The following is a 15,262-nucleotide window of genomic DNA, read 5'->3' as shown; positions in this document are numbered from 1 at the left end:
CTCACGCTCCAAGACCGACGTAGAAAATCATCCGCTTTACATGCTAAAAATATGCTTGGAAACATCACAGTGGAGCGGTGCTTACTGTGAATGATACTGAATTGTACTACTGACTATTTAAACTAGGGCTGGGCGATATGGCAAAATATATTATCACAATATTTTTTTCCATATTGATCGATATCGATATTTGTTACGATATATAATTTAATAATGCTGCCCGTTTGAAAAGTATACTGATAATGATGCCTGAAGAAACCAGAAGGTTCAATAGTTGAACTATATAGTTTATTAACATAAATAAATAACAATGCAAACATTTAACTGTGCAAACGTGGATTGGTTGAGAATATATTTTGTTATAAAAGAATATTGATAAACTTTAAATCTAAATGTTAACATTTTACTTTTAGCAAACACGCTTTATCTGCCTTGACAAAACAATGCAAGTTAGCTTGCCTTGTAACTGATTATAAAATATCAAACGAAAAGCTGTGACTACAGTACTATCACATCAAATTTCTTTGGCAGGGCAGCAAACATTTCAAAATGTTTGCAGAGGTACAACCAAGACAACAAATGTAAACAAGTGAACCACAAAGTCCCTGGCAGATTTAAGTACTTAACTGTCAGATAAATAAAATATTAATTGTGTACTGGTTTTAAATATCTCAAATGTTTTAGAGGTAGCAATCTGAGTAAAAAGTGCAAAATGTAAACATTGTAAACCAGTCACTATGCTACACCTTTTAGGTAGTGCTCGTCATATGTAACCCTAATTACCCTATTATAGGTTTTTTGCCAGAAAGACTAGTCTGCAAAACTTTTGGACGGAGTAACATTAACATGGGCCCGCATTTTCATACTCTCGGTGTGGTCGCTGGGATGGTACCTTTTCAGGTGACCGAAAAGGTTTCATTTGTGTTTCCCGTCTTGGTTATCACCGACCGACGGCATAGTTCGCAGACCGTCTTTATTTGCGCATCGTCGCTTTTCAGATATCCAAACCACTTCCATATAATTGACGTCTTGTTACCTTTTTTGTCAACAATTTCCTCAGCTTTGGAAGAAGTCGTTTCCACTCATTTTTTCTTTACACTCACTTTCTTCACTGCCGGTAGCTCAAACAGTGCTCTGCTAGCAAATGGGCGTGTACTTAGACGCACAAGCCAAAATCTGCGTTCTGACTGGCTGTTGTCCGTTTATTTCTGCTTTGTAATAGGCTGTTAGGTCTATCCATATCGAGTAAACATGTCAAAAGTTTATCATCGTAGTCTAAATAAATATTATCGCGATGCCATATCGAGATCGTTTTATCGCCCAGCCCTAATTTAAACAGAGTAATTTTTATATGTTAGGTTTACTATTTTATTATTATATTTTATTGCGGCTATAATGAACAGGCTGCAATGTCAAGATTGCAATGATGGAGTGTGTGTGTGTGTGTGTGTGTGTGTGTATTTGTAACCTTAAGTAATCATGGTTTATTTATTCATTTATTTATTCATTTGTTCTTTTATTTATTTATTATTTAACATGCATGTGTGCATTATTAAAAGTACCATTGCAGCAACGAGAACGGGTCTGAGCCAAATTATGTTAAAGATGTGTTCTGGTGACTGGCGTGTTTTTAAACCAATCAGATAAGAGTAAATCGAGAGTTAGCGATTAGCTCATCTGATTGGCTACATGAAGAAGGTGGACCCGCCCTCCACTTCGCGCTCCCGTTGGAACTACGTCATTTCAACAACAAATGGTAGATTTATCAGAAAATTAATCAGAAAGAAAATCAATCGCAAAGATCGCAAAACAATAATTATAAAAGTGGTTGTTTGCTGCCATTTTTTTGTTTTCTTAAAAATGTAAAACACAAGCATCGATGTTTTATCACAGGTTTACAATAAAAATAAGAGTGTGATTTCAAAGCATTTTGAAATTTGATCATCATTCTCGGACGTTTTGATACGTTCGGATCGATCAACCCATCCCTACTTTCTTTAGACATATGTTTCATGTGTTGGTTTTATTAAAGACTCGGAGTACTCATAAAACTCACAAAAGCGAAATATGCGTCACACTTTACTGCGTTCTCAACAACATGTACAAGTCTTCTTCATACGTTAAAACAACGAGAATACAGAAAATAGGCTTAGAACTCCACCTAGTGGTTATATTATAGAATTAAAGGAGAAATTACATGAGACAGCTTTATAACTGAAATGGCTTTAACTGAAATAGACTAAAGTGTAATATAACTATTCTGATAAGTGTATATTTCCAACATCATGTTTGTGTTATCAGTTTCTGTAAGTTTTTGTGACGTGTTTCAGAAAGATAATGGCTTAGACAGAGCAATAGTTTATTTTCATCTTAACCGGACATTAAAGTTGATCACTGCAATAATTCATAATTCAGTATATTGATACCCGATTTCTTTATCAACTCTTTGTTCAATTGAGACATAAGGGGGTGATTTCAAAGCATTTTGAAAGTGACACACTTCCTTCTGCCAGTTGGTGGCGCTATAACTTTGACTCACAGTAGTCACATCCATGTGACACACTGCTGAAGTTTCATCGAGATCAGTTAATATATGCAAAAGTTATAACACTCTTCCTTGCTTTTATGCTGCCTTTGTGTGCTTTTTGGAGCTTCAAAGTTCATTTGCAATGTGTTCCACATTCAAACCAAAATATCTGACTCTAGGTCAAAGTATGAAACCAAAACCCCATTTTTGTCTGAAGGTGGCGCTACTGAGCCCCTGCACCAGGCATCAAAAAAGAAAATTCAAGTTTGAAGAGCTGCCACAACAACAGTATTTAAGATATCAATAATCCTTTCACACGTCTACATCTGCCGGGTGTTTACATTATACACATAAAGTTTGAAGTAAATCGTGTAACAATAAGTGGGTGATTTTAAAGCATTTTGAAAGTGACACACTTCCTTCTGCCAGTTGGTGGCGCTATAACTTTGACTCACAATAGTCACATCCATGCGATCGGCCTCTTACAGCGAACACACCGCTGAAGTTTCATCGAGATCAATTAATGTATGCAGAAGTTATAACACTCTGACTGTTTCTCGTTTCTCGCCATCATTTCGTTTCCGTTAGAGATATCAAAAATCTGCCGGCAATTTCTCATGCTCAATGTCTTGACATCATGCTGACCGAGTTTGGTGGCGATTGGTGGACTTCTCTGGGAGGAGTATTCCAAATTCTATTGCGTGCGTTTTTCAAACAACCCTAAATAGACGGTTTCCTGTTGGTCTGGGGTAAAAAGTAAAAGTATGAAGGATATATGAAACGATGAGATCTATATGTGTACTGAGTTTCATATTATTACATGCAAGCGTGTTTGAGTTATAGACCAAGTTTTCGGACCCTGTTCCAGGGGGCGCTGTCGAGCCCCCCTGCCACGCCCGGGTACCAGCTTCAGCCCGGCCCTAATGACCGCAGGTTCTGACCCGTGTGCAAAGTTTCAAGAGTTTTTGAGCATGTTAAGAGCCCCAAAAGTGCCCCGTAAGTCGTAAAAAAAAAAAAAATAATAATAATAATAATAATAATAATAATAATCCTAACGAAAACAATAGGGTCCTACGCACTTTGTGCTTGGGCCCTAATAATAATAATAATAATAATAATAATCCTAACGAAAACAATAGGGTCCTACGCACTTTGTGCTTGGGCCCTAATAATAATCCTAACGAAAACAATAGGGTCCTACGCACTTTGTGCTTGGGCCCTAATAAGTATGTGAGATTACAATAGTGATGCTTTGCAAGCACCACTAATAATAAGTATGTGAGATTACAATAGTGATGCTTTGCAAGCACCACTAATAAGTATGTGAGATTACAATAGTGATGCTTTGCAAGCACCACTAATAAGTATGTGAGATTACAATAGTGATGCTTTGCAAGCACCACTAATAATAAGTTTAAGTAGGATTTCAGTAAGTTGGCTCTCACAAGCCAACTTAATAAAGTGTCATAAAAGTCCATGTGACTCTAGTGTCATATTCCACAACTTCTGAAGGCATTCGATCACTTTGTGTGATGAACACAATTTAAGTGATTATTCAAACCATTGATAAAATCCATTAACACTGGTGAAATCCTCAATAAGATAAAAACTGATCGGTTTGTGTCATGAAGTTTGGTCATGAGTCACACAATAAATGTCCTTTTGTGTTCCTCTCAAGAAAGTCACATGGGTTTGTAAGTGTATGTTTTTTGTTTTTTTATTTAATGACACACTAACAGTAGTTGTAGAGATGCATTATAGTACAGACTGAACTCTAAGTCGAGAATGGCAGTGTTTCCTGAGAATGATGTCACTGAGTTTGTTTCTCTTTCTGCCTCTAATCTCATCTTTTGAGATTAGCTATCTTTTCTCATCCATCTGTCTGCTCTCACCTCAGAGAGAAACACCAACATCAGTCTAGACAATCCTGCTGAAAGAAAGACTCTGTATGTTTTTAAACATGTACTCTCAAAGACAATAGAGAAAAATTTAATCAAGGAAACAAAATTCCTGAGTGAGAGTTGAATGAATTTGATCTGTGTCATTATGATCAACGACTCACTGTGTTTTCTATAATCAGATGGACTTTGTCGTGTGCTGTACAACAGTTATATTAAACATTTATACATGTTTAATAATGCACAACGAACTGCAATTAAAACCTGTTTAAAAAAGACCTAACGATAAACAGATTGAAGTTTGTATGCAAACCTGTAGAAAGATCTCTGTGTAAGAAAACGTAACTCATTTTGCTTTATTTTCCTTTCTCAATAAATCTTATGTGATACAGTGCATCCGGAAAGTATTCACAGCGCTTCACTTTTTCCACATTTTGTTGTTACGGCCTTATTCCAAAATGTATTACAATTCTACAAACAATACCACATAATGACAACTTGAAAGAAGTTTGTTTGAAATCTTGGCAAATTTATTAAAACTAAAAAAACTAAAATGTACATAAGTATTCACAGCCTTTGCCATGACACTCAAAATTGAGCTCAGGTGCATCCTGTTTCCACTGATCATCCTTGAGATGTTTCTACAACTTGATTGGAGTTCACCTGTGGTAAATTCAGTTGATTGGACATGATTTGGAAAGGCACACACACCTGTCTATAAAAGGTCCCACAGTTAACAGTGTATGTCAGAGCACAAACCAAGCCATGAAGTCCAAGGAATTGTCTGTAGACCTCCGAGACAGGATTGTATTGAGGCACAGATCTGGGGAAGGGTACAGAAAAATTTCAGCAGCATTGAAGGTCCCAATGAGCAAAGTGGCCTCCATCATCCGTACATGGAAGAAGTTTGGAACCACCAGGACTCTTCCTAGAGCTAGTCGCTTGGCCAAACTGTGTGATCGGGGGAGAAGGACCTTAGCCAAGAACCTGATGGTCACTCTGACTGAGCTCCAGCATTTATCTGTGGAGAGAGGAGAACCTTCCAAAAGAACAACCATCTCTGCAGCACTCCACCAATCAGGCTTGTATGGTAGAGTGGCCAGACGGAAGCCACTCCTCAGTAAAAGGCACATGACAGCCCGTCTGGAGTTTGCCAAAAGGCACCTGAAGGACTCTGGTCTGATGAAACAAAGATTGAACTCTTTGGCCTGAATGGCAAGCGTCATGTCTGGAGGAAACCAGGCACCGCTCATCACCTGGCCAATACCATCCCTACAGTGAAGCATGGTGGTGGCAGCATCATGCTGTGGGGATGTTTTTCAGTGGCAGGAACTGGGCGACTAGTCAGGATTGAGGGAAAGATGAATGCAGCAATGTACAGAGAGACATCCTTGATGAAAACCTGCTCCAGAGCACACTGTACCTCAGACTTGGGTGAAGGTTCATCTTCCAACAGGACAACGACCCTAAGCACACAGTCAAGATATAAAAGGAGTGGCTATGGGACAACTCTGTGAATGTCCTTGAGTGGCCCAGCCAGAGCCCAGACTTGAACCCGATTGAACATCTCTGGAGAGATCTGAAAATGGCTGTGCACCGACGCTCCCCATCCAACCTGATGGAGCTTGAGAGGTCCTGAAAAGAAGAATGGGAGAAACTGCCCAAAAATAGGTTTACCAAGCTTGTATCATCATACACAAAAAGACTTGAGGCTGTAATTGGTGCCAGAGGTGCTTCAACAAAGTATTGAGCAAAGGCTGTGAATACTTATGTACATGTAATTTTTTTTTTCGTTTTTTATTTTTAATAAATTTGCAAAGATTTCAAACAAACTTCTTTCACATTGTCATTACGGGGTATGGTTTTTAGAATTTTGGAATAAGGCTGTAACATAATAAAATGTGTAAAAAGTGAAGCACTATAAATACTTTCCGGATGCTGTAAACTTCACGACTGCTGACTTCTTTTCATCAGACATGGTCATTATTATCTGACATAAAGTGTGTTTGTGTGTAAAAATGAAACCTGCAAGCTTGATGCAGGTGATTGTGATGTGAACTAAAGAGGACACAGAAGGCGTGTTGAAAACATTGAATTTATTTTACAGGAGTTTCAGTACGAGTGATGTATTAGTGTAAAACTGAACAGATTTGGACACCAATCCCCTGCTGTGAAGAGCCAGAGGGTTTTTGCTGGCCATCGAGCTGGTTTTTGGGCTGGAACAGCAGTCCCTTATAGCACACATACAGATATCTAGTTGATGTATGTGTTTACATCTGGAAGATGTATGTTTTAGATTGTGTGCGCCTCTGTAATATGTCTATAAGATGATTCCTTTAAAATGTCAACAGGGCATTCAGCAGATATTTTTCAAATGTTCATTAGATTGCGCTCTTAAACAGACATCTGGGAGAAGTTTGTGTACTATCTGGAGCAGTTTGATCGCGTTAATCAAAGTTCAGGATGATGGGTTCGTGGTTGGTCTCCTTCAGAAACTTGAGCAGATCTTCGGGTTTGAGTCCCATGGTAGCACTGTTGGTCATAGGGTGGAAATAAACCCTATCGTGGCCTCCGGTGGTCAGATCAGCATCCAGCACCATCGTGACACACTGATGTTGATCACAGAAGAGTGAGAGTGCTGTGGCGCAGCCCTGACCCACCTTCAGTTTCTCCAGCATCAGCGACTCCTCTGCGAAGCGCAGGTTTCCAGCGCTGATGCCGAGACGCTTTGCCATGTCACCCAGATTGAGCTGCCGATCGTGACGTGCTGACAGCAGCCACAGACTCTTCTTCTTCTTGTCTTTGAGAAACAGGTTTTTGGTGACGATTCCACTTAGATGAGAGACGTGAGGCATCATCTCCTCCACCGTAAACACCTAAAACAACACAACATCCTTCATTGGGATCAAGTGTCAGGTAAAATCACAGAGAACTTGTAAATATAAACCGAGATTGACAGAAGATTTTCATATATATTACTGTGTCAGTGTCTAGAGTAGGCTTCAAAAAGACAAGACCAATCACAATTTACTATGCAAATAAATAAGAACAATTCGAATTCAAATGTTAGGATGACGTCATTGCTGCTGATTCGATTTTGAATGCTGAATATTTTATCACCGTGTAGAAGATTAAAAGTATTACGTTTATAAAAAAACAAAACAAGAGAGCACAGATTAGGGCTGCACAATCGTAAAACAAATGGTGATTACAGCAGTCATGATTATGTAATTGCAAAAACTGAAGATAATTCAATTTAAGTCTACTTCTGTTGCGTTATTGGTTTCTATTTAAATCATGTTTTTACAGCGGTTAATTTTCAAACCAATCCCAGACGTGTTCGTTGAGCAATGAAACGGCAGTGGCCAATCAGAGATGCAGTGAGTCTACAGTCCAATCAGTCATGAAACCAATCCTTATCCGCAAGTTTTAAATAGTCTGACATCTAAAGAAACATAATATTTCAGGCTTTGGAAGTATCCATCAACACGATACATGACACACAGGCATATTGACTGAAATTAAAACAGGATTTGTCAATAGTTCAACAAGAACCTACATATATTTCTTCACTTTAAACCATAAACATACATTTAGAATAACTTTAACATTAACAAACATTATAACAGTAACAAACATTATAACAGTAATGCTTAAAAGAAACTGCAGTGCAGCCCATAAATGCTGTTATGAAGAGCGGTTGCCTGCTTAGTGACGTCACAGTAATTTCACTAAGTAATCGTCGCGATTACAATATCAAGGTCAATAATCGACTATTATGATTTTTGTCATAATCATGCAGCCCTAACACAAACTGAATTTATCAACAAAACAAAGGTAGAAGAGTATATGTGAATCCCTTCAAATTTTTATTTTTTATTTATTGTTGAACAAACCCTAAACACAATGCTTGAGGTATATCTGACAATAAAATATTAGTTTCTTATTCAGTATTCTGTGTGATATGTATTCAGTCACTCCCATCAGAAACGAGAGAGAGAGATAACTTATTTGTATTATTTTAACGTCTTCATTGTGGTCAAATATTCTGTTTATGTCACAAACACAAAAGTTGTAATTTACAGCTGTGTGAGGAATTAAGCTCACAATAACAACAATACGTTTCCGGAAATCGTGCAGTTTATTTCAGTATCAATTCACCTCACCTCCGGATGATCGATACAGATCGTGTCAATATTGAGAGTCCTGAGAAAATCATCTAATTGTTTCCTCAGATTGACTGCTGCCATAATGCCTTTAAAACTCAAACTCACAAATAATATACACACAAATATGCGTACAGTACACGTGGTATTAGTGCGCGAACTCGTACACACACTGGCTGTGATTGGGCAATACTGGGAACAAACGGGCTCTGATTAGTCAATACTGAGAACGTAAGTGCTGTGATTGGTCAATACAGGGGATATACTGCTGTGATTGGTCAATCTTCGTCATCGTTGAAAAAAGAAACACTGGTGTTCTCGAATTTATTTCAGTCTCAGCTGTCACATCATTACAGTGCGGCTATGATTAACTGTTAATAACAACTCTTCAATTACAGTTTAATATTAATACAATTAGTGAAACTTGACGAATTCGTGTGCAGCTCCATTTGATTCCTTTTGAATTTCATGATACTCCACCACGTCACCGAATGTTAGTGTATTTTACTTCCGTGGTTTCGTGTCTGTTGTCAAACAGCGCCGCCTGCTGATGGCGCAGAGGAGCTGCATGAATCGCTGCAGTTCATGCAATATTTTTTTAAATGAAAGAACATTATTCATCAAAAAATTACATAAAGTCAGAAATGTAACCTAACTGTAACTATTATAAAAACTCATTTCAGAGAAAAGCACTGAGATGTATAAGAGTAAGAGTGTCACTAAAAGTAAATAGACAGCTGAAACAGATTATATATATTTTTTAATTGCTCAAATACACCACAAGACAGGGACCATTCAACAGCATAAGACACAGCTTCCAAGATGAAAATAATCATAAACGGTTTGTTGAAGCAGTAGGTCAGGCAGCATATTCCACATTAATGTTTGTCAAAGTGTCAAAATTCCAGTGCCTAATTCATCTACACTACGATGGTGAATTTTACCATTCTCATCCACTTTCATACAACTACACCAGACGTGATTAATGTTACGTCAATCAACGTGTGTAAGTATGTGTCTGTGTCTCTCTGTGTGTGTTTCCCCAGTAACACCAGCATCTGATCTGATCTCCTCCAGTAACACCAGCATCTGATCTGATCTTCCCCAGTAACACCAGCATCTGATCTGATCTCCCCCAGTAACACCAGCATCTGATCTGATCTCCCCCAGTAACACCAGCATCTGATCTGATCTCATCCAGTAACACCAGCATCTGATCTGATCTCATCCAGTAACACCAGCATCTGATCTGATCTCCCCCAGTAACACCGGCAACTGATCTGATCTCCCCCAGTAACACCGGCATGTGATCTGATCTCCCCCAGTAACACCAGCATCTGATCTGATCTCCCCCAGTAACACCAGCAACTGATCTGATCTCCCCCAGTAACACAAGCATCTGATCTGATCTCCTCCAGTAACACCAGCATCTGATCTGATCTCCCCCAGTAACACCAGCATCTGATCTGATCTCCCCCAGTAACACCAGCATCTGATCTGTTTCTGCCAAACTGGGAAACTGTGGCATGAGGTTTGAGAGTTTGTGGAGGTATCTCTCTCTCAGCTCTGTAAATTTCTCACAGTGAAGGAGAAAGTGTGTCTCTGTCTCGACCTCACCCGTGTCACAGAGAGCACAGACTCTGTCTCTCTGTCTCGACTTCACCCGTGTCACAGTGAGCACAGACTCTGTCTCTCTGTCTCGACCTCACCCGTGTCACAGAGAGCACAGACTCTGTCTCTCTGTCTCGACCTCACCCGTGTCACAGTGAGCACAGACTCTGTCTCTCTGTCTCGACCTCACCCGTGTCACAGTGAGCACAGACTCTGTCTCTCTGTCTCGACCTCACCCGTGTCACAGAGAGCACAGACTCTGTCTCTCTGTCTCGACCTCACCCGTGTCACAGAGAGCACAGACTCTGTCTCTCTGTCTCGACCTCACCCGTGTCACAGTGAGCACAGACTCTGTCTCTCTGTCTCGACCTCACCCGTGTCACAGTGAGCACAGACTCTGTCTCTCTGTCTCGACCTCACCCGTGTCACAGTGAGCACAGACTCTGTCTCTCTGTCTCGACCTCACCCGTGTCACAGTGAGCACAGACTCTGTCTCTCTGTCTCGACCTCACCCGTGTCACAGTGAGCACAGACTCTGTCTCTCTGTCTCGACCTCACCCGTGTCACAGTGAGCACAGACTCTGTCTCTCTGTCTCGACCTCACCCGTGTCACAGAGAGCACAGACTCTGTCTCTCTGTCTCGACCTCACCCGTGTCACAGAGAGCACAGACTCTGTCTCTCTGTCTCGACCTCACCCGTGTCACAGTGAGCACAGACTCTGTCTCTCTGTCTCGACCTCACCCGTGTCACAGTGAGCACAGACTCTGTCTCTCTGTCTCGACCTCACCCGTGTCACAGAGAGCACAGACTCTGTCTCGACCTCACCCGTGTCACAGTGAGCACAGACTCGTTCATGTTTGTCTGTGTCGGCCTTTTTCTATGTTCAGACTGTGATCACTGAGTCTGTATTTGGTGGGGATCCGTCTCTGTTTTGGATCTCTTACAGTGTGCAGATATTCTGCCAGATTATATGTTCTGTTTAGGGCCCAATAACATTCCAGTTTGCTTTGGTTTTTACTTTCATTTTCCCAATGGTCCAAATATGAATTTTTGCTTTCTTTTGTGATTTGGTTTATTCTGATCTGGTTTAGTTCAGCAGTGCTGGTCTGAAACTGGTGTTTGTTAGTTGTTAGTGGGTTTGTGAGTTTTCTGGTTTTAGGCTTCAGCTCTTGGGTTTTAAGGGCTTCATGTTGTAGTGTGTTTGGGGAACTTGAATTTAGGTGTGTCCAAAATTTCTTAGAATGTTTCTACAGAATTCTGCATGCAGGGATTCTATGGGGTGTTTGTCCCATCTAGAGTAATCTGCCATACAGACCCCAAACCTCACATCCGTACAGAGCAATAGGCATTATAATACTATCAAAGATCTTCCACCAGATTTGGGTAAATTTGCCCTTAATAGCATAGAATGCTCTTCTAGCTTTCTCTTTTAGTGCATTCACTGCCAGACCAAAACCCCCTGAAGCACTAATTTTCTCTCTCTCTCTCTCTCTCTCTCTCTCTCTCTCTCAATTCAATTCAATTCAATTCAATGGGCTTTATTGGCATGAAAGTTTCAAAAACAATGTTGCCAAATCATCATGGGAAATGTCTGGTCGCTTGGGAATAAAATGGAGGATCTCACGGCACTAACAAGGAGGCAACGGGAGTATCGTGAATGCAGTTTTATGTGTCTAACTGAGACTTGGTTGAGCAAGAGAATGCCGGATTCGGTTGCGAAACTGGATTGCTTTCATCTTGTGCGAGCGGACAGGTGTGCTGCGGAGACAGGTAAGAAGAAAGGAGGTGGGCTGGCACTGTTTGTAAGTGAACGCTGGTGCAACCCGGCTCATATCACGATTAAAGAAAAACTGTGCAACAAGGATATTGAATTACTTGCGGTGGGGCTGAGACCGTACTATTTGCCAAGAGAATTTTCTTATGTGATAGCGATAACGGTGATATCGCTCCTTCGGCCAATGTGACAAATGCTTGTGAATATATTAATACTGTTACAGCCAGGATTCAGTCAAAATATCAACAATCACCGATTACTATCTCTGGTGATTTTAACCAAGCATCTCTACATGATATTCTCCTCACGTTTACTCAGTATGTGGACTGTAGAACGAGAGACAATAAAATCCTTGACTTGTTTTATGCAAATGTGAAAGAAGCCTACAGATCTTCACCACTTCCACCATTGGGACGATCGGATCACAACCTTGTTTATATTAGGTCTGTTTATGTGCCGGTTGTGAGGAAGCAACCACCAGTAATAAGAACAGTTAAGATATGGTCTGATTCAGTCTATGAAGCATTAATGGTTTGTTTCGAAACAACTGACTGGGACGTTCTGTGTAAATCACATGATGAGGACATTGATAGCTTATCTGAGTGTATTACAGATTATATAAACTTTTGCGTTGATAATACAGTACCTACTAAAAAGATCAAATGTTATTCAAATAACAAACCTTAGGTCACCTCCGAGTTGAAAGTATTATTAAACGAGAAAAAGAGGGCCTTTCTAGCTGGTGATAAGGATGAGCAAAAGAGAGTACAGAGGTTACTAAAAGTAAAAATTAGAGAGGGAAAAGAGAGTTATACACTCACCTAAAGGATTATTAGGAACACCTGTTCAATTTCTCATTAATGCAATTATCTATCTGCTTCAATGCATTTAGGGGTGTGGTCCTGGTCAAGACAATCTCCTGAACTCCAAACTGAATGTCAGAATGGGAAAGAAAGGTGATTTAAGCAATTTTGAGCGTGGCATGGTTGTTGGTGCCAGACGGGCCGGTCTGAGTATTTCACAATCTGCTCAGTTACTGGGATTTTAACGCACAACCATTTCTAGGGTTTACAAAGAATGGTGTGAAAAGGGAAAAACATCCAGTATGCGGCAGTCCTGTGGGCGAAAATGCCTTGTTGATGCTAGAGGTCATAGGAGAATGGGCCGACTGATTCAAGCTGATAGAAGAGCAACTTTGCCTGAAATAACCACTCGTTACAACCGAGGTATGCAGCAAAGCATTTGTGAAGCCACAACACGCACAACCTTGAGGCGGATGGGCTACAACAGCAGAAGACCCCACCGGATACCACTCATCTCCACTACAAATAGAAAAAGAGGCTACAATTTGCAAGAGCTCACCAAAATTGAACAGTTGAAGACTGGAAAAATGTTGCCTGGTCTGATGAGTCTCGATTTCTGTTGAGACATTCAGATGGTAGAGTCAGAATTTGGCGTAAACAGAATGAGAACATGGATCCATCATGCCTTGTTACCACTGTGCAGGCTGCTGGTGGTGGTGTAATGGTGTGGGGGATGTTTTCTTGGCACACTTTAGGCCCCTTAGTGCCAATTGGGCATCGTTTAAATGCCACGGCCTACCTGAGCATTGTTTCTGACCGTGTCCATCCCTTTATGGCCACCATGTACCCATCCTCTGATGGCTACTTCCAGCAGGATAATGCACCATGTCACAAAGCTCGAATCATTTCAAATTGGTTTCTTGAACATGACAATGAGTTCACTGTACTAAAATGGCCCCCACAGTCACCAGATCTCAACCCAATAGAGCATCTTTGGGATGTGGTGGAACGGGAGCTTCGTGCCCTGGATGTGCATCCCACAAATCTCCATCAACTGCAAGATGCTATCCTATCAATATGGGCCAACATTTCTAAAGAATGCTTTCAGCACCTTGTTGAATCAATGCCACGTAGAATTAAGGCAGTTCTGAAGGCGAAAGGGGGTCAAACACAGTATTAGTATGGTGTTCCTAATAATACTTTAGGTGAGTGTAAGTTAAAAATGGAACGAAAATTACAACAAAAGAACGTGAGAGAGGTTTGGAAAGATCTAAATATGATGTCTGGACATGAGAACAAAGTAAGGAGATACATTGCCCCTGGTGGTCAGACATGGTGAGATGAATTTAATGTATTTTTCAATAGATTTGATGTTGGGTTTAATGATTTTGAACATTCTCCATTAAGTAGTTTACACGGAGTTCTTCATCACATCCACCTCCAGCCCTAAGCTCATCCCTTTCTCCCATTTGTGAGTATGTCCCTGGTTTTTCGATATCAGTTGAACAAGTAAGAAGTGGGCTAAGGAGAATTAAGATGAAGAAATCTCCGGGTCCAGATGGTATTAATTCTAGCGTTCTAAAGGCCTGTGCTGATCAGATTTGCAGGGTGGTACATTATATTTTTAACTTGAGTTTGTGTTTAGAAAAATTACCTGTTTTATGGAAGACATCATGTGTAGTACCCGTACCTAAATGAACAAATCCCCACTGAGTTCTCGCACTATAGGCCTATTGCATTAACAGCACAGTTAATGAAGGTTTTTGAGAGATTGGTATTAAACCATTTAAATTCAGTATTGTGTGGTGCTGAGGATAAACTACAGTTCGCTTACACAACTGGTGTTGGAGTGGATGATGCACTTATTTACCTCTTACATAAATCCTTAAGTCATTTAGAGACCCCGGACTGCACAGTTAGAATTACATTCTTTGATTTCTCTAGTGCATTTAACACTATTCAGCCTTTACTTCTACGAAGTAAGATGGAAAATGTTGGAGTACATCAGGGTATGGTCAATTGGATAACTGATTATCTCTCTAATAGACCACAGTATGTGAGGATGCAGGACTGTGTGTCTCAAATAGTGAAGTGCAGCACTGGAGTCCCTCAAGGAACGGTTTTAGCACCATTTTTGTTCACTTTTTAAACATCAGATTTTCAGTATAATTCTAAATCTTGTCATCTCCAGAAATTTTCAGATGATTCTGTAATAGTTGGCTGTATAAAGCACCACGACGAGAGAGAATATAGGGAGCTAATAAAGAGTTTTGTGGACTGGTGTGATAAAAATGGCCTCAGGCTAAATGCTAGTAAGACAAAGGAAATAGTGGTTGATTTTAGTAGACTTCCCCAGAAAGCTGTACCAGTAAATTTAAGAGAGTCAGAAGTTGAGATTGTAACAACTTACAAGTATTTGGGTGTATATCTGAACAACAAGCTCAACTGGTCTGATAATATGATGTATGTTTATAAGAAGGGT

At 40.2% G+C, this 15,262-nt stretch overlaps 1 protein-coding gene across 1 annotated transcript; it reads right to left on the bottom strand.

The window, feature by feature from the left end:
• Positions 1-6,507: 6,507 nt before the first annotated feature.
• On the bottom strand, positions 6,508-8,750 carry prorsd1 (prolyl-tRNA synthetase domain containing 1). Its single transcript, XM_052090348.1, has 2 exons — positions 8,592-8,750; positions 6,508-7,301 (listed from the first exon to the last, which is right to left on the bottom strand). Exons 1-2 carry the CDS (start codon positions 8,673-8,675, stop codon positions 6,873-6,875), a joined length of 513 nt encoding a protein of 170 aa, XP_051946308.1. The 5' UTR covers positions 8,676-8,750; the 3' UTR covers positions 6,508-6,872.
• Between the last annotated feature and the right edge of the window lie 6,512 nt (positions 8,751-15,262).

This window comes from Xyrauchen texanus, chromosome 24 (assembly GCF_025860055.1).
Source record: "Xyrauchen texanus isolate HMW12.3.18 chromosome 24, RBS_HiC_50CHRs, whole genome shotgun sequence".
NCBI lineage: Eukaryota > Metazoa > Chordata > Actinopteri > Cypriniformes > Catostomidae > Xyrauchen > Xyrauchen texanus.
This window is presented reverse-complemented; position numbering and strand designations above follow the sequence as displayed.

Excerpts from the sequence above, each read along its gene's own strand:
- prorsd1 (XM_052090348.1), bottom strand. The coding sequence starts at position 8,675 with ATGGCAGCAGTCAATCTGAGGAAACAATTAGATGATTTTCTCAGGACT. Across the intron at positions 7,302-8,591 it reads TCTGTATCGATCATCCGGAG|GTGTTTACGGTGGAGGAGAT; the intron begins GTGAGGTGAATT and ends GTGTTGTTTTAG.